We start from the raw sequence: 26,964 nt of genomic DNA, 5'->3' as shown, positions 1-26,964 counted from the left end.
GCTGGTGACAGGTTCCCTTTAACCTCTTCCAGGCTGCCCCTTGACTGTATACATCTGTGCCTATCTCTGCAATAACATTTCTGAATGTGCTTGCAGAGTAAGCAGCGGCATGCTAATCATGCAGGGATAGGGAGACGGCTGTCGGTGACAGCCAGGCCCCCCAAAGAGAGGGCTAGGATGTTTTTTTTAGCCATCCCTGCCTTCTCCATTGCTATATGCATAGTGCTCAAGGAACACTGTCTATACAGATTAGGAAGCGGCAATGCTGCTCCCTGCTCCAGTCCAGGCAATCATATGATCTCTGGTATCTGTGTGAGCTGGTGGGTCTCAGCAGATCCATATCTGCTCTGCAGTGAGGCTGTATTACCCCTGTAACTGGGGCTAATATGTCAGTCTCACTTCCAAGAAATCAACAATAAAAGAAATGCAATGTTAAATGCCCTCCGAAAGTCTTGTATGACCTTATGGACGGCACAATGTGTAAAATACAGAAAAAAGTACAATGAATAATAAAAGCCACTACAGCTCCTAGCTCCAGCGACCATAGCCCATACATGGCCTATATCCAAATGACCGTTACAAAAAGGGGACACCTTTTTCAAAAGTATTTGTCGCATGTGGTGCTAGTAAAAAATAAAAATAAAGTGAAAAACAGACAATTTTTTTATTTTATTTTAACATTTTCCTGGATATAAAAAAAGGAATAAAAATTACGGAAAATAAAAGCCTATATATTACTAAAAAGGAAAAGTTATGGCTTTTAAAGATGCATGTAAAAAAAAAAAAAAATGCGTGTGGGTAAAGTGGTAAATGGCCCAGTCTTGAACTGGTTAAACAACGAAATCCTGGCAGTCAGCTAGAAATGCTTTGCCGAGCAATAACACTAAGCAATTGGGGTGTGTGCTGGAAGGGGGCGAAATTATATATATATATATATATATATATATATATATATATATATATATATATATATATATATATATATATATATATATATATATATATATATATATATATAAATTTTATTCTGATATTGTGAGCAGTATACACATGTGTACATCAATGTTGTGACTTTCATGTATTTTCCAGGCATATTCTTTAGTGGACCGTGAAGTTGGTTACTGCCAGGGAAGTGCTTTTATTGTGGGTCTTCTTCTTATGCAGGTAAGGCCTCTTTCACATCGGTATTCTTTATTTCCATTGTTCTGCTCGGTTATAGCAGCAGAACAACGTTCATCGTGCAGTCAGCGGCAGTATTGCACTGCAAGATGATCGCTAACGAGCGCTCATTGGGTAGAAAATTTGCCCATCTAATGCACCCTTTAGACGGTCCGTGCTGAAGAACCTTCTGATGTGTCCAGATTGAAACAATCCTGCGAAGAACAGTGGCCAGAATTCCTTCACACCAAAAAATGTGCTGTATAGAACCATTAACAGTATTTGCTTTCTCTGGTCCTGACAACGACTTCTGCTCTGTTGGTTGGAAAACCTATCGTTCACGCTTCAAACAAATTCTCTTGTCTGCTAGTATACAAAGCGGTACAGTTGTCATGGTGCGTGCAATGCAAATATTTCACACAGGACAGTTTTTTTCCGTAGGAAATGTATTTCTTGTATGTCCAGTTCCTGATCATGATTTAAAGAAAATAAATTGCAATGCTCTATCATGATCTAATCTTTACGTCTGCGGCCCGTGGAGATGGATACTGCAGCCCTGCTCCCATTCACTAGAATTTACCGACTTGTCGTTCAAGTGCCTATTTCCGGCGCCACAGCGGCTAAAAAATAGTTGATCCTCCGCCAATCAAATATTGATAGCCTATCCATCGATATAAAAGTCCTGGAAAACCCCTTTAAAAGAACTGAGCCATTCCAGAGCCTTGTGTACTATTTACAGCAGTCCGTTTTCTTCTGTAATGGCAGTCCCTGTGTTAACAGGCTGTTAATAAAAGGAACACATTTGGCACATCTTGGGCCGCCCTAAAGACAGAAAATGAAATTTACACCTGCGAGGAGGTGTAGTTACGCTATTTTTGCCATTTTCTGACTTCAGTGATAAGTTTGTCACATTGGGCCTGATATCTGTGCTATCTCGCTATACATCAGAGCATGTCTGCCCTACATAGGCCGCCTACACATGTCCGGCTATCCGGCTCAGTCAGCCTCCAGTGTGAAGCAGAGAACACCTTAGCAGAGCTGGGCTAGAACTGATCCCACAGTTTTCTATGGGATCATGTACAAAAACACTGCATGCTTGGTTTTTCTGGCCGGCGCTATCAGAGGGGTAGACGCCGGCAGATCTGTGCGCACATGTCCATAGCTGGCCGGACACAACTGATCTATGTGAAGGTAGCCTTAGGCCCCTTTCTCACGAGCGAGTTTTCTGCACGGGTGAAATGCGTGACGTGAACCCCATAGCACCCGTGGGTAGCCTCAGTGAAAAACGCATTGCATCTGGAAGCAAGTGCGGATGCGATGCGTCTTTCACTGATGATTGCTAGGAGATGTTGTTTGTAAACCTTCAGTTTTGAAAAGCGCATTGCACTTGAAAAACTGAGCACAATCGCAGACAAAACTGACTGAACTTGCTTGCAAAATGTTGCGAGTTTCACTGAACGCACCCGGACCTAACCCGTCACGCTCGTGTGAGAGAGGCCTTACTCCTAATGGTGTATACTGCCTGGAGACCTGCGGGTACCAGAATACAGATGGACCGCAGTAGGCTGTGTCACCTTCAGCATCCTTGTTGCTTCCTAAACTTGTGTAGATGTTCCAGATTTGACGATCTTTGCATTATGTCTTCTTTCACTGTCTTATTCCTTCTAGATGCCGGAAGAAGAGGCATTTTGTGTTTTTGTTAAATTAATGCAGGACTATCGTCTTCGGGAGCTCTTTAAACCCAGCATGGCTGAGCTGGGCCTGTGCATGTATCAGTTTGAGTGCATGATTCAGGTGAGTCGGTCATCACACTACTTGCATTCCATCTTCATTAGATGGCAGAACATGTATAAAATCACCCATGTACGTTGCACTTCTGGAATGTGGTGTGCACCTCCTTTTACTTTAATGTCTTTACAGTCATGAGATGATTGACGTCACTCCTCTGACTGATTCCAGCGAGCACAGGTTACCAGGTACAGCTCGTTACCTTTGGTAGCTACTGTACCAGGGGCTGAGTAGCAATACCAGGTACAGTCCCTACCAAAAGTAAATGGGACCGAGTTGTAATACCAGGTACTGTGACAAGTACAGAGCGGAGACCGCAAAACCTATAGGGGATGCAACACTCCTGGTCAGCTGATTGGTGGGAGTGCTTGTAGTTTTATCCCCAGGTGAATAATTGTTCACTCAATGCATTCTTTCTTCTTCTTTTTTATTTTTTTTCAGGCATTTTTCTAGTCCTGTAAAGATCCATACGGAAAAAATGCCTGAAAAAAGGCATACCAAGGGCATGCTGAGTTTTCCAAAAACCGCATGGTCTGTAGTGAATTACGGGACATAATTCACTATAGACTTTAAAGGGGTTGTCGCACCTCAGCAAATGGCATTTATCATGTAGAGAAAGTTAATACAAGGCACTTACTAATGCACTGCGATTGTCCATATTGCCTTCTTGCTGGCTTGATTCATTCTTCCATCGCATTATATGCTGCTTGTATCCAGGAGTTAAGACCACCCTGCAATCCAGCATTGGTGGTCCTGCTTACACACTATAGGATAAAGTGCCAGCCTATGTGCAATCCCAGCTGCCATAGTGTCCAAGGGAGACAACATGGACAATCACAATATGATAAATGCCATTTGCTGAAGTGAGACAACCCCTTTAAAGTAGCATCTCTCCACATACATAAAACACAAAAAACATGCTGCAAAAAAATGTTAATGATGCCAGAAAACTGTGTGAAACAGTTTTTTAAAGGGTTTTTCTTTTTAGTCAGTTTTATTTTTTTGTGACTGAATAGGGATGATCTAAACTACTACACATTTCTGTACTTTGTATACACGACCTAGGGCAGTGATGGCGAACCTTTTAGAGACAGAGTTCACAAACTGCAACCCAAACCCCACTTATTTATCGCAAAGTGCCAACACTGCAATTTACTCTGAATACCAATACAGTATATCTTTCATGTACTTTATCATTTAGCTATAATAGCTTGCCTAGATTCAATGTGCTGCCTGTGCCGTTCATGGTGCACCCTGCGCTGATAAATGGCAGGAAAAGTCTAAGGCATATTGGTACACCATATGCCTTAGTGCGGGTGCCCACAGAGAGGGCTCGGAGTGCCGCCTCTGGCACCCGTGCCATAGGTTCGCCAGCACTGACCTAGGGTGATGGTGTGTGGCCATGCTACCCATCAGTTAGGATTTCTTGAGTCTCGGACCTGCAGCGGGGATAAGAATCTGCTTGGATATTAAAGGGGTTGGACAGTTTCCTATATTGAGAAGCTATCCCCAGGATAAGTCATCAATATCAGATCGGCGGGGTCCCACTCCCAGCACTTTGTAGTTGCACTTCGTAATTACACCTGCTTGCTGCTGCGTTATCAATATCGGAAACCGGACGACCCCTTTAAAATACGCAAGGCTGCACAGCATTACATGCTGCAATTCTACCTGCTCACCGTCGACATTGCAGCGGTTTGCAGGTGTGATTGCAGCTCCTCTGTCCCCATTCATGTCAATGGTTAGGAGCTGTTGCGCTCCATCTCCTCCATCCCATTAAAGTGAATGGGGATGAAGGATTGGCAGTTAAACCTGCTCGCTGATTGGGGCTGGTGCCGGGAGTTAAACCCTTACGATCTGATATTGATGATCTATCCTGAGGATAGATCATCAATCTAGAAAACTGACCAAACCCTTTAAGGCATGTTGCAGGTTTTTAATCTGTAACATACCTGTAAAGTTGTGGGGTTGGATGCTTTGGAAGGAAAAGATTGAAATTCATGGCAACTAGACATTTACCACCCGCACATTGTAGTGCCATGCTTGATATGATCTCCGCCAGCTCTAGGTGTCCATTCTCATGCATAGTATGTGGCGACATAGTAACATAGTACATAAGGCCGAAAAAAGACATTTGTCCATCCAGTTCGGCCTGTTATCCCGCAAGTTGATCCAGAGGAAGACCCCTCTCTAGTAGCTATAGCCTGTAATATTATTACGCTCCAGAAATACATCCAGGCCCCTCTTGAATTCCTTTATTGTACTCACCATCACCATCTCCTCAGGCAGAGAGTTCCATATTCTCACTGCTCTTACCGTAAAGAATCCTTTTCTATGTTTGTGTACAAACCTTCTTTCCTCCAGACGCAGAGGATGTCCCCTCGTCACAGTCACAGTCCTGGGGATAAATAGCTGATGGGATAGATCTCTGTACTGACCCTTGATATATTTATACATATTAATTAGATCTCCCCTCAGTCGTCTTTTTTCTAAAGTGAATAACCCTAATTTTGATAATCTTTCAGGGTACTGTAGTTGCCCCATTCCAGTTATTACTTTAGTTGCCCTCCTCTGGACCTTCTCCAGCTCTGCTATGTCTGCCTTGTTTACAGGAGCCCAGAACTGTACACAGTACTCCATGTGTGGCCTGACTAATGATTTGTAAAGTGGTAGGACTATGTTCTCATCACGGGCATCTATGCCCCTTCTGATGCAACCAATTATCTTGTTGGCCTTGGCAGCAGCTGCCTGACACTGGTTTTTGCAGCTTAGTTTGCTGTTTATTAAAATTCCTAGATCCTTTTCCATGTCAGTCTTACCGAGTGTTTTACCATTTAGTATGTACGGTTGACTTGCATTTTTCCTTCCCATGTGCATAACTTTACATTTATCAGTGTTAAACCCCATCTGCCACTTATCTGCCCAAGCCTCCAGTCTCTCCAGATCCACAGATTTGTGTTGCGCTGACCATTTTAATATAATATGTCTAGTATGATTATTACTTGGGATTGGTGTCTTCTGTATAAATGTTGTCCTGTATTGATCGTCCCCAATCTTTTCTTTTTCCTACAGGAACAGTTGCCAGAAATATTTGTGCACTTTCAAGCCCAGAGTTTCCATACCTCTATGTATGCATCTTCTTGGTTTTTGACTATTTTTCTTACCAGTTTCCCTCTACCGATCGCCACTAGAATATTTGATATATTTATGTCTGAGGTGAGAAACCATTCATGGTATGAATTACAAGAACCACTGATCTGTCCACCCTCTATCACTCACTTTTATATTCACATATTGGCTTAGAACAGGGATGCAATTGGCTTAGAACAGGGATGCCCAACCTGCGGCCCTCCGGCTGTTGCAAAACCAAAGCTCCCAAAATGCCCTGATAGCTATATAGGCAGTCTGAGCATGCTGGGAGTTGCAAAACTACAACAGCTGGAGGGCTGCAGGTTGGGCATCCCTGACTTAGGCCTCATGCACATGACCGTGGTATGTTTTGCGGTCCGCAAATCGCGGATGGTGTCCGTGCACGTTCCGCAATTTGCCGAACTGCACCGACTGCCTTTAATATAAATGCCTATTCTTGTCCGCAAAGCGGAATGGAGCAACAGATGCGGACAGCACACGGAGTGCTGTCCACATCATTTGCAGCCCCATGGAAGTGAATGGTTCTGCATCCGAGCCACCAAAATGGATGCAGACCAAAACAATGGCTGTGTGCCAGTATCCAAATGGTGGGGATCTGACACCAGGCACCCCACCGTTCAGCTGTTTGTGGCTAGTAAAGTAAACATGATAGTGGATGGAGTTAAAAATCAGAAGGCTCTGTTCACTGTATAGCGACCATGCCCAGGTACTGCAGCTCCGCTCCCATTCAAGTGATCATCGATAACATAAAGGGTATTCTAGGACTTATTGATGACTTATCCTTAGGATAGGTATGTAGTTCCGGTTCTGCATCTGGTAAAGACTGATTGTTGGAGGTGTCAGTCAAACACTCACTGATGTGATATTGAGGATTGGTTTATACCAGGGATGCCCAACCTGTGGCCCTCCAGCTGTTGCAAAACTGCAACTCCCAGCATGCCCAGACAGTCTACAGCTATCAGCCTACAGCAGGGTATGATGGGAGTTTTACAACATCTGGAGAGCCGAAGGTTGAGCATCCCTGGTTTATACTAAAGGCAACTGGGCTAAGTCCTGGAAAACCCCTGTGGTGAGCAGAAATTGCCTAAAAGCAGAGCTTAACCCTGCTTTCACACCTGAGCGTTTCTCAAACGTTTTTGTCGCGCGTTTTTTGTAATAGTAAACGCACGTTTGACGCGCGTTTGTGTGATTGATTGCAGTGTCCTATGGCCACAAACACGCGTCAAAACGCCCCAAAGAAGCTCAAGTACTTGTTTGAGCGTCGGGCGTTTTACAGCGCGTTCGTACGCGCTGTAAAACGCCTAGGTGTGAACCATTCCCATAGGGAAGCATTGCTTTTCATGTCTTGAGCGTTTTACAGCGCGTTTGAACGCGCTGTAAAACGCTCAGGTGTGAACTTAGGGTAAAGGGGTTGTCTCATCTCGTCATTACTAAGGCGAGATGAGACCCAGTCTTGACTACCTCCCGGCCGAGAAACAGCAGAGTGCTCCAGCGCTCTACTGTTTCAGTAGCTCTCATTGCCGTGCATGTCAGCTACGGAAGCAGTGTAGTACAACCAGCTGGGCTGTTTGAGTTATGGATACAGTACAGCTTGTTGTGCTATGCCGTTTCCATAGCTGTCATAAACGTCAATGAGAGCTGCTGGAGCACTCTGCTGTTGCTTGGCCAGGAGGTAGTCGAGACTGGGTCTCATCTCGCCTTAGTAATAACTCAATGAGACAACCCCTTTAAGCTCTGCTTTTGGGCAATTTCTGCTCACCACAGGGGTTTTCCAGGACTTAGCCCAGTTGCCTTTAGTATAAACCAATCCTCAATATCACATCAGTGAGCGTTTGACTGACACCTCCAACAATCAGTCTTTACTAGATGCAGAACCAGACCTACATACCTATCCTAAGGATAGGTCTTCAATAAGTCCTAGATTACCCTGTTACTGATGATTACTTGAAGATTAGTATTAGGTTGACTCATTGCAACAACCCCATGTACCTATGCTATATTATGGAGGCCATGCAGGGGAGCACGGTGCTCTGTTCCCTCTCTTTGAGGGAACAGTGGGTTTTGTCCTGGGTGAGCCAGCGACCACTGCAGTGTAAGTGTATGTCCTTCTGGAGCTTCCCCGCAGGAAAGTCCATAGCCCAGCCTGGTTTAGTATAAAGAGGGTTGTCATTATGAAATAAACCCTTTGTCTTCTCATAGTCAGCCACTTTTATAGTCGGGAAGAGGCTGCTGCTAATGGAGGGGATCCCGAGCAGGGAACCCCCATTGGCCTTACTTCCCAAAAGGACATGCAAAGGAACACGAAAGATGAATCACTCCTAACTGGAAAAATGCATTTGTGTGTGAATTGTTTTCGATGAGCTTTTCAATCCTGACTATTCCCTTTCTTTATCCCCAGGGCTTAGAAATTGTGTTTCGGGTAGGCCTTGCAGTTCTTCAGATGAACCAGGCAGAATTAATGCAGCTGGATATGGAAGGGATGTTACAGGTATTGTATTCTGGACTAAGCTTCATTTTCAATAAACCTATCCGAGAACCCAGTAGAGATTCCTGCAGAGACCCTTCACTTAAATTACTGTATAACTGCATTTTGCTCTCCAGTCCGATGTGATTGGCCTTATTAAGTAAACCAGCATTCGTAGACGTAGGCATCTGTAAATGGCTCTCAGCATGGGTGTAATTGAACGCTCATTTTCTCTTGCAGCACTTTCAGAAGGTCATTCCACGTCAGTTTGACGGCGGTCCTGAGAAGCTAATACAAGCTGCTTATCAAGTGAAATACAATGCAAAAAAGATGAAAAAGTACGTGCTGAAGCAGCCGCCAGCTTGTTAGAGGTGGAAGTTAAGGATAAAGTACAAACTGGAAGTGCAGGATGGCACAGAAGTTCATGCCGTTGCTTTCTAGAATCTTGGTGTTAAAGGGGCGTTCCATTTCAGATGGAAATGCTGGTCATATGTGGTGGATGAAAATAGCTGAGCTAGCTTTTCTATTGCCCCTTGATAGTGAATGGGAGTTACAGAAACATCATTCACACAGCCAGCTAATCGCTTTTCAAATCTCATAAGTTAAAGGGGTTGTCCGGGTTCACAGCTGAACCCAGACATGCCTCCATTTTCACCCCGGCAGCCCCCCTGACTTGAGCATCAGAGCAGTTCATGCTCCGATGGTCTCCTTTGCCCTGCGAAAAGCATTTTCAAGAGTTCTAGTGATGTACCGGGCTCTCCATGGGGCTGCCATGTGGGCATCTTAGCATCTCATCAGGGGGGCTGCCTGGGTGAAAATAAGGGTATGCCCGGGTTCAGCTCTGAACCCGGACAACCCCTTTAAAAGAGCGCAGCTTGCTGTGTAAGGCTACTTTCACACTGGCGTTTCTGGGTCCACTTGTGAGATCCGTTTCAGGGCTCTCGCAAGCAGCCCAAAATGGATCAGTTTAGCCCCAATGCATTCTGATGTATATGCATCCGTTCAGAATGCATCAGTTTGCCTCTGTTTCACTCCGCTCTGGAGGCGGACACCAAAACGCTGCAAGCCGTCTGATGAAACTGAGCCAAACGGATCCGTCCTGACTTAGAATGTAAGTCAATGGGGATGGATCAGTTTTCACTGACACAATATGGTGCAATTGAAAACAGATCTGGCTCCCATTGACTTTCAGTGCAAGTCAAAACTGATCCATTTGCATTATCATGAACCAAAAAAAATAATTTTTTTATTTTATTTTTTTCTTAATGGTAATGCAAACTGATCCGTTCTGAACGGATATAAGCGTTTGCATTATAGGTGCGGATCAGTCTGTGCAGATACCAGACGGATCCGCACCCTAACGCAGGTGTGAAAGTAACCTAATGCTGTTTCCATAGCCCCTGTTCCCTGGAAGTTAGACACAACTTGGACAGCTCACTTGACAGTATCCATAAGCCTGGGCTCTACATATGATTGGTACTGCCATATCGGCCACGTGTGGCTGAGATGGGAATATCCCTATAATAAACCACATTTATCCATACCTTTTTTTTTTTTTTTTTTTTTTTTTTTTTTTTCCTTCTTTTACCATTTAGCCTACGCTGGGCTCGCTTGATGGTTGCAATTAAATGTGTCAAGTGATTGCAATTTTTTTTTTTACAGTGTTGCATTTGTCTTTAGCTGATAGTGTTGTTAGTAGTGGCTAATGTTGTGAGTTAAGGCCCCTTTACAGGTGAAACACAAAAAATGTGAATATCGTGCAAAGTTAATTTCAGTAATGCAACTTAAAAGGTGAAACTAACACGAGAGACTCATTACAGGCAAAGCGAGATATTTCAAGCCTTTATTTGTTATAATTTGGATGATTATGGCTTATAGCCATAATCATCCAAAGTCACAATTTTGAGGTCCCCTTTGCTCAGGGGGTATAGATTAATTAGCGGACTAGTGTGTGACACTTTGAGCCTAGAATGTTGAACCTTTTCACAAAATTCAAATTTTAAGCATGCAGCATTACTGAAATAAATGGACTTTTTTGCACGATATTCAAATTTTTCTAATGTTTCACCTGCACACTGCTTAATTGAGCAAGTGATTGTTGGGAACGAAGTGCTCCCTCCTGACAATCTCCTGCACATCAGTGAAGGGGAAAGCTGTATCACCTCCACAGTATGGGGAGTAGCGATCGCTAATGCCGTTGCTCGTCCCCATACAGAATCCTTGTTTGCTGGCAGCAGAGACTGTTTAGACATCACAATCTGCCGCCAGCAAATGACGATTTACATGACCGCACAAACTATTGTATTGGCTAATGAAAGAGCTTTTCACTGGCAATCGGCGGCCTTTTATAGAAAAAAAAAAAAAAGTATAGAGACATGGAGACATTAAAACATCATTTTTTTTTTTCAAAAATGCTATTGTGTTAAAGTGAAATAAATAAGAAAAAGACATATTGGGTATTGCCACGTCCGTAACTATCTGCTCTATAAAAATGTCACATGATCGAACCCCTCAGGTGAACGCTGTAAAAATAAATAAAAACTGTGCAAAAAAAGAATGTTTTGGTCACCTTGCCCCATAAAGTGTAATAATGAATGATCAAAAAATCATATGTATCCAAAAATGGTACCAATAAAAGCGAGCCCCTGCACAAGACGATCGGCAGAAAAATGAAAATATGGCGTTCAGAAAATGACATAAAAACATATGCTTTTTTCAAAAATGCATTATTATGTAAAACTGAAACAGACAAAGAAAGTAATGATATTTGCTATCATTGCATCTGTAACAACCTGCTCTATAAAAATAGCACATGATCCACCCTGTCAGATGAACGTTGTAAAAAAAATAAAAACTGTGCCAAAACAGCCATTTTTGGTTACCCTGGCTCACAAAAAAGTAATATAGAGCAATTAAAAAAAATATGTACTCCAAAATAGTACCAATAAAACTGTCACCTTATCCCGTAGTTTCAAAAATAGGGTCACTTTTTAGGAGTTTCTACTGTAAGGGTGCATTAGGGGGGCTTCAAATGGGACATGGCATCTAAAAACCAGTCCAGCAAAGTCTGCCTTCCAAAAACCATATGGCGTTCCTTTCCTTCGGCGCCCTGCCGTGTGCCCGTACAGCAGTTTATGACCACATGTTAGGGTGTTTCTATAAACCGCATAATCGGGGTAAAAAACTGAGTTTTGTTTGGCTGTTAACCCTCGATGTGTTGAAGAAAAAATGGAAAATCTGCCAAAATTTGAAATCTTGAAATTTCATCTCCTTTAATACTTGTGGAACTCCTAAAGGGTTTACAAAGTTTGTAAAATCAGTTTTTAGTAACTTGAGGGGTGTATTTTCTACAATGGGGTCATTTATGGGGGGTTTCCACTATTTAAGCCGCCCAAAGTGACTTCAGATCTGAACTGGTCCTTAAAGTGGGTTTTGGAAATTTTCTTAAAAATTTTAATTGCTTCTAAACGTCTAAGCCTTCTAACGTCCTAAAAAAAATAACATGACACTCACAAAATGATGCCAACATAAAGTAGACATATGGGGAAAGTTAAGTAATATTTTATGAGGTATTACTTTCTGTTTTAAAAGCAGAGAAATTGAAATGTTAAAAATTGCAAATTCTTTTAAATTTTTGGTACATTTTGGATTTTTCCATAAATAAAGGTGAAATATATTGACTCAAATTGAAGTACAAGTTGTCACGAGAAAACAGTCTCTGAATGGCTTGGATAAATAAAACTGTTCCAAAGTTATTACCACATAAAGTGACAAATGTCAGATTTGCAAAAAATTGTCTGGGCAGAAGAGCGAAAACTGGCCCGGGGTAGAAGAGGTTAACCTTTACCGAGTGTTTTGTGTAATTTCAGGTTAGAAAAAGAGTACACTACAATAAAAACTAAGGAGATGGAGGAGCAAGTTGAAATCAAGGTATAGTGTTCAAAAATACTGATGAAAATGTTCTACATAGGAGAAAGTTGTATACTGTCCGGCTCAGACTATTTGGGTAGTGGGATAGGGATCGTCCTATACTTTGCCAGCACTTAACACTTCAGTTTTCTGTCATTGCAGCAACACAGTCCATTGCAATAATTACAGGTGTATTCACACTGCCATAGTATATACCAGTGGTTGCTCCTAGCTTAGGCTACTTTCACACTCGCATTTGGTGCGGATCCGTCATGGATCTGCACAGACGGATCCGTTCAGATAATACAGCCGTCTGCATCCGTTCAGAACTGATCCGTTTGTATTATCTTTCACATAGCCAAGACGGATCCGTCTTGAACACCATTGAAGTCAATGGAGGACGGATTCGTTTTCTATTGTGCCAGATTGTGTCAGAATGCGTTAACTCTATCCATAGGCTCTCATTCACCCATTGGAGGCCAAAGTAGCTAATTGACTGTGCTGTTCTACAAGGAGGCATCCCACAAGAAAACATATACCATATTTTTCGCTTTATAAGACGCACCTAGGTTTTAGAGGAGGGAAAAAAAAAAATTATATATATATATATTATGAATAAATAACGAGGCAGCACTTACAGCTTTCAGTGTACGGGTGAAGATCCCAAACTTTAATCCAAGCGACGTTTCGGCCTGCTCAATGAGGCCTTTATCAAGCTCGATAAAGGCCTCATTGAGCAGGCCGAAACGTCGCTTGGATTAAAGTTTGGGGTCTTCACCCGTACACTGAAAGCTGTAAGTGCTGCCGCGTTATTTATTCATTGTATATCGTGGAGGAAGAGCCGACCTCTGTGGGGATTTGCACCCAGTCCACCAACTCTGACTGTGCTGCTGCACTATCTGTGTTATAGATAGATATAATTTTTATTTATTTTTTTATTTGACCTCTGATCTATATCAGACCTTAGATCAAAGCCCCAAATAAGACACCAAATATTAGACCTCAGATTAGACCAAAAAGAACTTGCCTCTCTAGAGGGCAACACCACTACACAAGACAACCCGGTAGATGGTTATGCGGGTGGCTTGCTCTTATTGCTATGTGACAACCTTCTTGCTTTTGCAGTGCTTTCTAATGTGATCCGTATGGCTGAAGTCTGTTGTTCCGTTTTGTCTTTCAGAGGTTGCGCACTGAGAACAGGCTCTTGAAGCAGCGTATTGAAACCTTAGAGAAGGTAAAATGTAAATTATATTTAACTTTAAGCTAGTAGATTTTCCGTTATCACCATTTCTAGAACTATAGACCTTGCTGCAAGTTTCAGAATTAAACTCTGCTCCATCTTTAGTGTTTTCACATACCAGGGTCATTGTATTTCCCCACTGGTCCACAGCACACTTTAGGTCTGTTGGCCCAAACGCAGGGACAACTACTGCTGCATGTTATCAGGCTTTATGATGGCGGTTTCCAAAAGTCTGGCCGGCGCTATGACCTCAGCTCTCACACTGACCTGCTTCCCATGCACATAGCACTGTTAGTACTGACGGCTTTCTGCTCGCTTTTTAGCTTTTTCCCCCCCAAAAAGAATCCAGTAAAATCTGGGTAATTCATGGCATCAATAGCTAGGCTTATTCTAATGACACGAAGAGTAAACTAACAAAGAATGGCAAAGGCTCATTTAAAAATATATATTATTTTGTGTAATTTCTCATATTTGCACCCTTTTGAATGGGTTAGGAATAGTAGACCTGAACGCTCCCCTCACCCCAGTAACACTTGGAATCGGCATGGGTTAGTCCTGTGCCCTAAAAGTGACTTGATATGACTTATCCTTGGACTGATACATAGAGGTACTCCGGTCTAACCTGCTGTAGAGGAGGCAAATTCCTAAAAAAGGACAATTCGTTGGAGTACGACAGAGCGCTTCTGTGTTTGACCGTTCATACGTTGCGGTTAAGGTTCATTTACACTGGCAGAGCGAGCAGGCAATTATTGGAAAGTAAGCGTTTCTTTGCTTGATTGCTGATTGCTGCTCAGTGGAGGTGAAGAGCTGTGTTTCCATGCTGCGATCCCCTCCACTGTATGAGAAAGAGTGACGGCTACTGCTGCTATTGTTTCTAGGCAGCAGATCACTGTTTACTCAGGACAATCTGCTGCCCAGAAACAATGATTGCGGTGTCCGTATAAAAAATTATTTTGCCCGATGAATGAGCATTTTCTCGATCATCGGGTGATCTGCGTTAGGGTCTGGGGAATGTTTTTGTGGCATTCTCTGGCCCCATTCACAAGCCAATTTGGCTATGAATCCATCCTTTGCAGATCACGTACACCCATACATGTTGATTGTCTTCCTTGGGGTGGATGGGATCTTCCAGCAAGAGAATGCATCATGACCAGGATTCCAAGTCCTACCCTGGCTCCCTAATTCCCCAGACTTGAACCCAACTGAGCATCTGTGTGTCCGCCTCGATAGTCATGTTCACTCTATGAATTCTCCCCCATGCACCCTCCAGCAGCTGTAGGATGCACTGCAGTCAGCATGGCTCCAGATATCTGCGACTACCAGGACCTTGTTGAGTCACTTTCTGTCCATGCTGCACATAGCGGTTACTCTGGACATTAGTTGTTGGTCATAATAATGTGACTCGACTGTGTGAGAAATGGCTTATGTTCGACACATGCACAAAGTGTGTGAGTAATTTGCACAATGTTCCAGTGAGGTCCTAGAGCCTGTAGATCCACAGATCTATTGTGGTGCTGATGTACACGTACATTCTCAGAAACACTGACCTACTAGTTTTGTGACCGGATTGAAGAACGGTGTACATTACAGCGTGACATGAGTACAGTTTTCACATTGGAGAAATGGAATTAGTTTATGAAGTTGGCTCCTAAATGTATGGTTACCGGGTAAGGCTTAAAGGGGTTATCCAATAGTACAAATACCCCTCCTATAGACGATAGTTACCCAGTCCCCGGTACCCTCTGCATCTCCCAATTGCCCCGAGCAAAACATCCGGTGGCAGCGGCCAATAGCAGGCCGTGATGGTGAAGAGCTCCTTCGCCGGATGTTTTGATCAGCGCAACGGGGAGATGCAGCGGTGGCCTATTGTCTATAGGAAGGACCCGTGCATTGTGGGGGGTATTTGTACTATTGGATAACCCCTTAAGGGTATGCACACGTTCAGGATTTATGTGCAGACAATCCGCACTGAAATCCGCAGGTGTTTGCAGGGAAATCCCTGCCGTCAATCCACATCAATTGGTGGGAATTTTCCACATGTGGAGTTTACTCTTCCCATTGAAGTAACTGGAGAAAATCTGTTCAGGAAAAATAAAATAAATGGACATGCTGCGGATGATAGAATCTGCATTGTGTACAATATACATGACCTACGGTGTGGATTTCCTGATCGTGTGCATTTAGCCTTAATCTCTCTGCATATCCCTTTGCATTCCTGCACTGTCAGAGCAAAGTGCTGCATGTACAATAGAGCACCTGTTCAGCGTAAGACATGGAGCACAATACAACTTGAGTCAGTCGGAAGTCATCTGCCCGGACTCTTCAGGAATGCCTACTGTATATAAGTCATGCTCTCTACATCACTCGCACATGTCATTGTGAATGAGCTCACTCCTCTGTCGCTTTGGCACGACATTCTGTGCACAAATAATGCTGCCTCCTTTGAATTTTTTTTTACTTTCCACCTGCCTGATCCTTCTACCCGAAGGGAGAGTTGGACAACCTCATATACATTAGATAAATGGCTGAACGCACCAATTTTGGTGGGACCAGCTGACCATCTAATATGTATGACCAGCTTAAAGGGGTTCTCCAAGATTTTTGCCATGCTGCTGTGTAAAATAAAAAAAATACAAAAATAAAAAAAATACAAAAATAAATAAAAACCCTTTCCTTTAAAATGTCCTGTTGCTCTGCTGTTCGCTGTCAGTTCCCTGCTGGAGCTGCAGCGATCCCATGCTGTTTAGCAATCTCGTGAACATTGCAGCACAATGACGTTCCTGCACATGGGACATCACCACGTCACTACAGACCCAGTGGGGACTAGAGCGGCGGCATGGAACCAGAAGGACATTTAAAAGCCTTCTGATTAAAATCCAAGGCATATGAAAGTACAGGAGGGACCCATGGACTTCTATGGTCCATACAAGGTATGGCATGGTGTATGAGCCCTTGGTTAGACTTGGAGAGGCAGAAACATTTTCCTTTTTTTTCCACTCAGAATTATTCAATACATTTCAAAGAAGGTAGCATCGCCTGCTCACTCTGCACATGATTTTTCCTTAAGGAGGACCTGTAACCCCTCCTGACATGTCTGCTTTAGTAACTACTTGCATTAGTAGCATATAATAGTAATTCTGGAGCATCTATTCTTATGGCTCGGTTTTGCCATTCCTTTATTATTCCTGCTAGAAGTTATGAATGAATTACTAGCAGTTTGTAGTGAAGCTCCAGATGGGTGTCACTAGTTGGAGGGGTGCCCCTTCACAGGCTGACACTGGCACCGCTGATTGGATAGTGTGGACACAACCCCCAACTGGTAACACCCATCTGGACCCTCATTGAAAACGGGTAGTAATGCATTCATAACTTCTAGCAGGAATAATAAAAGAATGGAATCGTGGAGACCTAATAGATGCCCCAGAATTGTTGTTACAAGGGGGATGCAAGTAGCTGCCAAAATTGTCAGGAGAGGTTACAGGTCCTCTAGGTATTTTCTTGTTACTTTATTTTTCACCTCTTAAATTCCTTTCTGAATTTTCCCTCCCATAGGAAAGTGCATCCTTGGCAGATAGATTGATCCAGGTATAGTCCTTACATTTTGTCCTCAATAACAACCAATCCCCATTAATACAGCATTTTTTGTTATAACTTTCCTGTTATTTTCTGGGGTGTGATGCATGCCGGATTATTACATGCATCTCTGTGGACAATACGCCCCTGTTAACATATATTAGTCTTAGATTGTCTTTGTCTTAATTACTAAATCATGGTGAACTTGCACGCTGCCTAATCCGGTGTGTTTAACCCATTTTTTATTTTTATTTTTTAAATAAAAAAAAATTCATAGTTCCACAGAATTAACATTTTTCTTAATTTTTCAAACCAAGCTATCTGCATGATCCAGGTTCAATCATTTTGCATGATTCTAATCCTAATGGGAATGTCAGATCATATTCATTGTGCTTGCTCCATTTCCGCTTGTGTAAACCACGTTTAATAACGCAGTCCAGAATGTAAAGTGCGCTTGAGATGATGATGATAAAGTAAAGCGGTCGTATAAATTTGAGGCAGCCATTTTGTGAACAGGACCAAGAGCCGTGAGAAAAACATCTGCTAAATTTGTTAGGAAGTAAACATAAACTTATGGCAGTCCGGCGGCATAGCCATTTTGTGGAATTAAAGAGCTTTTCTCCTTAAAGGGCATCTGCCAGCAGTTTTGTACCTATGACGCTGGCTGACCTGTTACATGTGCGCTTGGCAGCTGAAGGCATCTGTGTTGGTCTCATGTTCATATGTGCCCGCATTACTGAGAAAAATTAGGTTTTAATATATGCAAATGACTCGCGGAGCAACGGGGGCGTTACCATTACTCCTAGAGGCTCCTCTTTCTCTGCAACTGCTTCACCCTCTCCACTTTGACATAGCTAGGTGTGATGACTTTTTCACTGCCTGGTCCTGTCAAAGTGGAGAGGGCACGGGAGTTGCCGAAAGAGCTGGACTTTTAGGTGTAACGGCAACGCCCCTGTTGCTCCGTAGAGTCTCATTTGCATATGATAAAACATAATGTTTCTCAGCAATGCGGACACATATGAACAGGGGACCAACTCAGACGTCTTCAGCTGCCAAGCGCACATGCCCATAACTCAGGAATTTGTACCTAACGATTATTAAATGGGTTGTCACATAATCCGCTTATTTTTTGGCGTAGGGCTTCTGAATCCCCCAGCGATCACTTGACCAGCCGGACACTTTCCATGCAGTGACCTCTACAGGGGAGAAGTAGTATTACATTGGCAGCCTTTCAGATGAATGGCTATCTATGTAATATATATATGGATCCATTGGGTCCTCCACAGCAAGAATCACTGATAGTACAGGTGGCCATACACATAAGAATAAAGTCGGCCATTCCGGCCAACTGCCGTTTTAAAAACTAGCGCGAGCGAGCATTCACAATCGCCGACGGCAGGATCTGTTGAAACTGCACGTTGATGGTATGATTGGCTTAATTCAGCCGATCACTTCCCATTGTGCTCAAGCACCAGGGAGTCTGTTTTTATTTAATTTTTTTTTAACTGACCCCCTGGTCAGACAGTTTTTAGCTGGTGGGATAGTTTATACAAACAATCCCATGGACAGGGGATCGGCCGAAATGCGTCCAATCATTATTTCTGAATGTATGGCCATCTTCCGTGCCTCTCCAGCTCATCGTATAGATGTGCCCCCATAAGGGCTGTGGAAAGGGGCTTCCTTATGGAGGATTTACACGTGACTATTATTGGGCCAATGGTCGGCAACGAACGTTACTGATAAGTAGCCATTTTAAAGGCGCCGCCAGTGGACGACCAAATGCTGCATTTTATGCAGCACATTAAATCATGCCATGTGAATGGCGACCTGCAGCTCAGAAACATTGAACCTGCGTGAGGACGGACAATGGAAGTAGTCATTGCTCGTCCCCAGACCGTGGAGGTAATTGCAGCATGACCATGCAGCTCTCACCTCCTCTGGCGAGCAGTCCGTTATCTGGAAGGAACGGTTCCCTCCCGATCATTGCCTGCTCGGTCTGTGCTTGCCTTCAGTGAGACATCCCTATCCATTAACTGCCACAGTAAATAATGACTTCTCTGACAAAATGGCTGCCCATGTTTAAGCGACGCTTGCACTTTAAGAAGCGCTCTTTGAACGAATGTGCATTCAAACCAAACTCTCAAGGCTTTGTCTGGATTGCTCAAAAACCTTAAAATTATGTCCAAAGGGACAAGTGACAAGGGCCCAGGAGGCAGAGGAAAACTACCTCATTAAGCGGGAGCTGGCTACCATGAAACAGCAGAATGATGAATCCGGCTGTAAGCTGGAGCAAGCTCACCATGCCATCAGCGAGCTGCGGCAACAACAGCAATTGGTAAGGAGGCCGCTGCACTTTGTCTGACCTGTGCTTCACTCTGCTTTCCTCTCTCTGCAGACCTCACCGATGATTTAGTTTCTTGCGGTGTTTGGAAATGATTTTGTTCTTCACTTAATAATTAAACAGCGTGTAGCTGCTGATTTGTACTTTTTTTTCCCACTGTCTGAAAACTGTACCTGTGATTTCCTCCCGTTAGATCCACGCGCAGTTTGCACCCGGAGTCGTGCTTGTGTAGGTTGGGTGCACGTAAGCCATACATCATTAATCCTCTGAGAACATTTATAGCCTTGGAGGGTAATGACTGTAAAACATCAGCAACATCCTCCCCCCACCTTTTTAGATGCTGTTACTCGGTGGGAGTACAGACTGTTGGTCCCACACCAATCTAATGTTGAGGATCTAGAAAAACTCTTTAAAGGGTTATCCTGGAAAAGATGGTGATAATGATGACCTATCCTGAGGATAAATCATTACATCAGCTGTCACGGCATCCCCGGCGATTAGCTGTTTCAGGGAGCCGCTGCGCTAGTGAGCGATGCAGAATCCTGAAAGCTTTCCAAAGACAGTGCTGTACATTGTGTAGTGGCTGTGTGTGGTATTGCAGCTCAGCCTCATTGGCTTGAATGGGACTGAGCTATAGCTAGGCCATGGGACCGATGTACAGTGATGTCACTGGCCTAGGAAGAGACTGTGGCGCTCAAGGCCTCTTCTAACAGCGGATCAGCGGGCGTCCTGGGTGTCTCACCCCTGCAGATCTGATACCGGATCGTGGACCCATTCACTTGAATGGGTCCGCAATCACTTAGATGCGGAACAGAGGCACCGATGGGAAGCACTACGGAGTGCTTCCGTGGTGTTTCTGGCTGTGCCTCTGCACCACAAAAAAGTAGCGCATGCACTACTTTTTTTGCAGTGCGAAGCGTCGGATGTGGATCGCGGACCCCTTTCAAGTAAATGGGTTTGCGATCTGCATGCGGCTGCCCCATGGTCTGTGCCCGTGCATTGCGGACTGCATTTTGCGGTCCGCAGCATGGGCACAGAGCCCTTATGTTCGTGGGCATGAGTCCTTAGTCTGTGGGCATCAATCACCAGAATGAAGAGGTCGGGGAGTTGGCTCTGCAGTGGTAATGTGTTCTAATGACGTGTAATGGAAGATGCTCATCAATTATACATTTGCTCAGGTTCATTACATGGCGTAGATCAGGAAGTGCGTGTAAAGCTCTCAGATGGTTGCAGCGTTAAATTACATTATGTAGTCCGAGGTTCAGAGTGACGCACACTCGCAGAGAAGCAGTGCACATTTCACATCGACTCCATGTGGCAATTTTCATGCTATTACATACTTAAACCAATATTAATATCTAGTATAAAGCTTAATTTAATAATTTATTTTGTGCATTGAGATTTTTTTATACTTCATTAAATACAGGTATAATGCACTTTATTTTTTATTTTTATTATTTAGTACCTATGTTAGTTTGAGCTTTAATGACCAGACTATTTTGCTCACCTACTGGTTAAAGCTTTTAAACTTAACTTAGTATTGTTTTAGCAAAAACATTACCTATTGCTGGGGAACGGACCCTCAGATCAACAAAATAAAACCGTATTCTAATCGGGTGAATAAGGCACTTACTAATGTATAGTGATTGTCCATATTGTCGTCTTTGGTGGCTGGAATCATTTTTTCATCACTGCTCGGTTCCATGGTTATGACCACCCTGCAATCCAGCAGCGTTGTTCGTGCTTGCACACTATAAGAAAAAGCGCCGGCCTCTGGTGGCCAGGCCAGTTGGAGCACACATAAGCTGGCACTCTTTCCTATAGTATGTAAGCATGGCCACCGCTGCTGGATTGCAGGGTGGTCGTATCCATCGAGATGAGCATTGTATAATGTGATGGAAAAATGAATCCAGCCAGCAAAGGAGGCAATATGGACAATCACAATACATTAGTAAGTGCCTTGTATTTACTTTCTCTACATGATGAATGCTATTTGCAAAAGTTGCGGCTCAGTGGTTAGCTCTGGTGCCTTGCAGCGCTGGGGTCCTAGGTTAGATTCCGACCAAGGACAACATCTGCATGGAGTTTGTATGTTTTCTCTCCGTGTTTGCAGGGGGGGTTTCCTCCCACACTCCAAAGTCATACTGATAGGGAACTTACATTGTGAGCCCCATTGGGGAGCAGCGTGGTTGTCTGTAAAGCGCTGCGGAATATAGTAGCAATAAGTGAGACAGCCCCTTTAAGGGGTAGTCCTAGATTAAATATTTATCGGGCAATCTGCAGGGAGGCTGTTAAGATTTTTAAAAGCAATAAAACGCTTTCCAGAGTCCCCGCCCCTCCCCCCTCCTATCCAGTCCTGCTGCTACGTCCTCAAACTTGCACATGCGCTGTGGGCTCTTAACGCCAGGCTGGGATCACGTGCACAATGTATGGCATGTGTTCCCGGACGTGTCCACCGCACGGTTTGATTTCATTCATTTTGATTTCTATAAACTAGATCTTCAAATGTCCATTTTAAGGTTCCAAACCGTAAAGAAGAAATAAGCTGACAACCTGCAAAAAATTAGCATTTTTTTTTTAAGTCCTTGTTTTAAATTGCCTAATTGTCACAATCTAAATTCTATGTTGAAGTGTTTGTTAAAAGCACTAGGTGAAATTTGCATGTTCCAGTATAAATGTTTTTCTGTCATTTCATTTAACTGTTTTTGCTGTGCTGAATATTCCATCTGACACTGAAAACGCCAAAATATTTTTTTCTTCTGTTGGCCATTTAACATTATTGTATAGGATCGTTTTTCGTACAGCTGCGCAGTCAGTTCATTGGACGAATTCCTGTTTTATTCATTTTCCTTAGTGGTCAGTTATGTACACGGCTCATTATTGTTGTTTCCACAGCATAAGTGTAGTCCTCGCTACTCTGAGGAGTTTGTGCTGCAACTAGAGAAAGAGCTGGTCCAGGCACGGCTAAAAGAGGCGGAATCCCACTGTGCCATGAAGGACATGCAGGACAAGATACTGGAAATCGAGAAGGTACTGGCTTGTGTTTAATGTAATATTCTACATTTTGTTCTCTAGCTGACCATTTTTCTTCATTTATGTGGCTATGTAAGAGCTGCGCTCCGAACTGTTCCTTGAGTCACATGTGGGCCCCAAGGGTCGGACCCCTTCAGATACAACTATGGACTAGTGGCATCACAGAGATCATGTCTAGCCTTACTAGGAATTAGTACAAAAAGTACCTTTTCTAGTTTCTCCCTAGTACACACAGCCAGGAAGAGAAGCTTTTCTTTTTGCTCCTCAACTTTTCAAACAAGTGCTGCACCCTGAATATTGCCTGGTATCATTTAAAAACTAAGATTACGGCTTCTTAAAATGGGTTATCTTATGATTGATGTGAAAAAATTCAAATCTGTTATGCACATATAGGATGTCAATCTTCTTCTATCAATGCTAGAACCAGCCCTGTACCTCACATAGGTCCAGAGATCTCCTCATGCATTGCTCCAATTGTTCTGCTAGATTGATTTCAGGCTGGCAACTCGGGGGGCGTGTACTTTCTGCTGTAGCTCTTCCGCCTGTAACTGCCACAGCTTCTAACTGAAGATATGGCTGGTGACAGTTTATTTAAGGGTACTTTCACACTTGGGTTGTTGGATGCCGGAATCCATTGGACTGCCTGCCGGATATCTGTGTGCAAATGGATACCATTTGTAGACTGATCCGGATGCAGATCCGTCTCACAAATGCATTCATTGCAATACCGGATCCATCTCTCCGGTTGTCATCCGGAAAAACTGATCCGGTATTTATCCTTTTCACATTTTTCACGTTTTCCCGGACCACTACCGGCATTAATGCATTTCAAAGGAAAATAATGCCGTATCCGGCATTCCGGCAAGTGTTCTGGAATTTTGGACTGAGAAAATACTGCAGCATCCTGATGCATACAGAATGGATTAGGATAAAACTGATAACTTATTTTTTCTGGTATTGAGCCCCTGGGACTGAACTCAATACCGGAAAAGTTGGACAAGAAATAAGGAAAAGAATAAATAGCGCCACCTGCTATACAGATACATTTTATTGAATATCTCACTGGCTATCCTGAATGTTTAATTACATCCAATTACAAAATTATTCAGATCCAGGTGCTGGTTTGTTAGGTTGCAGCGGTGACATGCCCATACACCATGTGACCTCTTGCAGCATCGCTGGATCAAAGAGGGCTCAGGAAGGAGTTTAAGAGGGCTTTTTACATTTAAGAGCTTCTCTGCAGTTTGCACTTGGACAACCCCTATTAAGTCATGACTTACATTGGGTCTTTGCAGTGAAGGATTTATTCAACTTGAAAACCATCTTAAAACTGGGGTCCCAGTTTTAAATTGGTTCTCAAGTTGAGTAATCGAAGTCCGAAGTTATTTAACTAATTCTCGCAAGACTCCGGACATAACGAATTTCACTTCCACAAAGCCAATACATTTGCATGCTGTACGGATACGGGTCTCCATACTGCATTCAAATGAAGTTTTGAACAAAGTGACTTCTGATCTATAATACGAAGTGCGCTTTGCTCAACACTTGTGGATAACACTAAATATAGTTGCAGAGGCATGAATTAGAGTTTGGCTGGGTTCACATTACGCTTTTTTGTTTTCATCTGTTCAACGTATATAAAAAACTTATACGTTAACCACTTACCGCTACGCTAACGCCGAAAGGCGTCATCTCTGCGGCGCTCCCAGGCTACGCTAACGCCGATTGGCGTCATCTCGCATGAGCCGAGATTTCCTGTGAACGCACACAGGAGCGCGCGTTCACAGGAACGCATAGTGCACAAGTTCATCTGCGGCCTGCCGGCCGCGATCATTGGCTGGCAGGCTGTAGATTTTTGAATCGTCCAATGAAATGGTTATGTCAGACGCTATTTTGAAAATAGCGTCTGATATAACTGCTGCCTGGTCCTCTGGTGGTCCCTTTCGCTTGGATCGACCACCAGAGGACACAGGCAGCTCAGTAAGTAGCACCAAACACCACACTACACATTAGATATTACCCTGTCATTTATTAACCCCTTATTTAGCACCTGATCACCCATATTAGACTCCCTGATCACCCCCTTGTCCACCCCCCTGTCATTGATCACCCCCCCTGTAAGGGTCCCTCATCCCTGCCAGGTAGTTAGCTACTTGCTAGGTAGTTTAGCGCCCACCGCACCGCAGTCACCGATTAGTCGCTGATTAGAGTCATCGCTGTCGCTAATCAGCACTAGTACTATATAGTATCTGTAAGTGATCAATACTGATCGCAATCAGATCTATATAAGTACATTAGGGTCACCTTAGGTTCTACAAAAAACGCAGTGTTCGCCCAATCAGGCCTGATCTTGTGCGCACACTTGCGTTCAGTCCGCCCCGCCGCAGTGACAGAATTTTTTTTTTCTGATCACTGCAAAAACACCGTAAAATCGCTGCGGCGCTATAAAGATCACTTTTGAGCTTTTTGGATCTTTATTAGCGATCGCAGCTTTACTTCGCAAGCACTCCCTTTTACTAGGTAGGTTTGCTCTTTTTCCTGGGTAGTCTCAGAGGAATACCCCCTAAATTTAGTGAACCCAAAATGTCAAACAAGGGGTATTCCGCTGAAGAGGCCTACAGGATTCTGGCCGTGATGGATGAAAGCGATGGGGACGCCTCATCCGCTGAATCCAGTGGTTCAGAATATGAACCTGTAGACAGCAGTGGCACTCTAACGGCTAGTGAGGATGACGAGGTAGAGGTCCCTGCTACGGCCAGACGTACCCGATCCCATGTAAGAGTTCTGCCTACCCTGCATGATGATCCTCATTTGCAGCAGAGTGGTGCTAGCGCTGATCTTGTTTATGGTGCGGCATACACCAGCAGCGCAGCACAGCCTGGACCTTCTACCAGCACTGCCGTATTCCCTGGTGAAGTGGCGAGCACCAGAAGGGCAGTTCCAGCTGGTACGGTGGCACGTGCAATAACTCCCCTGTCGCAGCCACCGCGTTCACAGGCCCGTAGAACCCTTAGTCTCCCAGAGGTGCTGGCAAATCCTAATTGGCAATCCCCTGATTCCGCCGCACCCGTATTGCCCCCTTTCACCGCCCAGTCTGGAGTTCGCGTGGAGACGGCTCATTTAGGATCGGCCCTTCAGTTTTTTGAGCTGTTCTTCACCGCGGATCTCTATGACCTAGTTGTGGCAGAAACCAACCGCTACGCCACACAGTTTATTACCGCCAATCCGGAAAGCTTCTATGCCCAGCCTTTCCGGTGGAAACCAGTCACCGTTTCCGAGTTTAAATTTTTTTTGGGCCTTCTCCTCAGCATGGGTCTAACTAAAAAAAATGTATTGCGGTCATATTGGTCTAAAGACCCAATACATTTCATGCCCATGTTCTCTGCTGCAATGTCTAGGGCACGTTTTGAGGCCATCATGTGCTTTATGCATTTTACGGACAATAGCACCTGTCATCCAAGAGGCCACCCTGCTTATGACCGGCTCCATAAAATTCGGCCCCTCATAGACCATTTGTCATCCAGATTTGCAGATGCGTATACCCCTAATCAAAACATCTGCATAGACGAGTCCCTAGTACATTTTACCGGGTGCCTTGGCATAAAACAGTACATCCCCAGCAAGCGCGCCCGGTATGGGGTCAAACTGTATAAGCTCTGTGAAAGGGCCACAGGCTATACATATCGTTTTAGGGTCTATGAGGGAAAAGACTCAAAACTGGAGCCGGTCGGATGTCCTGACTACCTGGGGAGCAGTGGCAAGATTGTCTGGGACTTGGTGTCACCCTTACTCCACAAGGGGTACCACTTATACGTGGACAATTTTTACTCAAGCGTGGCCCTCTTTCGGCACTTACATCTAGTCGGAATTCAATGCTGTGGCACCGCGTGACCTAGTCGCCGGGGCTTCCCCCAACGGCTCGTTAGTACCCGACTTGCACGGGGGGAGAGGGCTGCCTTGTGTGACCAAGAACTGCTCGCGGTGAAGTGGAGGGACAAGAGGGACGTTTACCTTCTGTCCACCATTCACGCAGACACGACTGTCCAAATTGAACGGGCAACTGGAGTCATTGTGAAACCCCTCTCTGTCCACGACTATAACCTTCACATGGGAGGGGTGGACTTCAATGACCAGATGTTGGCTCCCTATTTAGTTTCCCGCAGAACCAGACGATGGTATAAGAAGGTGTCTGTTTATTTGATCCAATTGGCGATGTACAATAGTTTTGTTCTCTACAGTAAGGCTGGGAGAACAGGATCCTTCCTAAAATTCCAGGAAGAGATCATTTCGGAAATCCTGTATCCAGGA

General features: G+C 44.0%; 1 protein-coding gene across 5 annotated transcripts in view; it reads left to right on the top strand.

Moving 5' to 3' along the window:
- The window catches only part of EVI5 (ecotropic viral integration site 5), a 158,369-nt gene that overhangs the window by 57,412 nt on the left and 73,993 nt on the right, over window positions 1-26,964 (top strand). For 3 of the 5 annotated variants that reach the window (XM_044300502.1, XM_044300503.1, XM_044300506.1), the window contains 10 exons: window positions 1,090-1,164; window positions 2,827-2,952; window positions 6,019-6,162; window positions 8,495-8,584; window positions 8,801-8,898; window positions 12,430-12,490; window positions 13,650-13,703; window positions 17,262-17,294; window positions 19,471-19,617; window positions 22,519-22,653. In XM_044300502.1, coding sequence (XP_044156437.1) covers window positions 1,090-1,164; window positions 2,827-2,952; window positions 6,019-6,162; window positions 8,495-8,584; window positions 8,801-8,898; window positions 12,430-12,490; window positions 13,650-13,703; window positions 17,262-17,294; window positions 19,471-19,617; window positions 22,519-22,653 — 963 coding nt within the window. The remainder of the gene's footprint in view (window positions 1-1,089; window positions 1,165-2,826; window positions 2,953-6,018; window positions 6,163-8,494; window positions 8,585-8,800; window positions 8,899-12,429; window positions 12,491-13,649; window positions 13,704-17,261; window positions 17,295-19,470; window positions 19,618-22,518; window positions 22,654-26,964) is intronic. The other 2 variants (XM_044300504.1, XM_044300505.1) reach the window with 2 other exon arrangements.

Source organism: Bufo gargarizans, chromosome 7, assembly GCF_014858855.1.
Source record: "Bufo gargarizans isolate SCDJY-AF-19 chromosome 7, ASM1485885v1, whole genome shotgun sequence".
NCBI classification, from domain to species: Eukaryota; Metazoa; Chordata; class Amphibia; order Anura; family Bufonidae; genus Bufo; species Bufo gargarizans.
The sequence above is the reverse complement of the archived record's forward strand: the minus strand, read 5'-3'. Positions and strand labels throughout refer to the sequence as shown.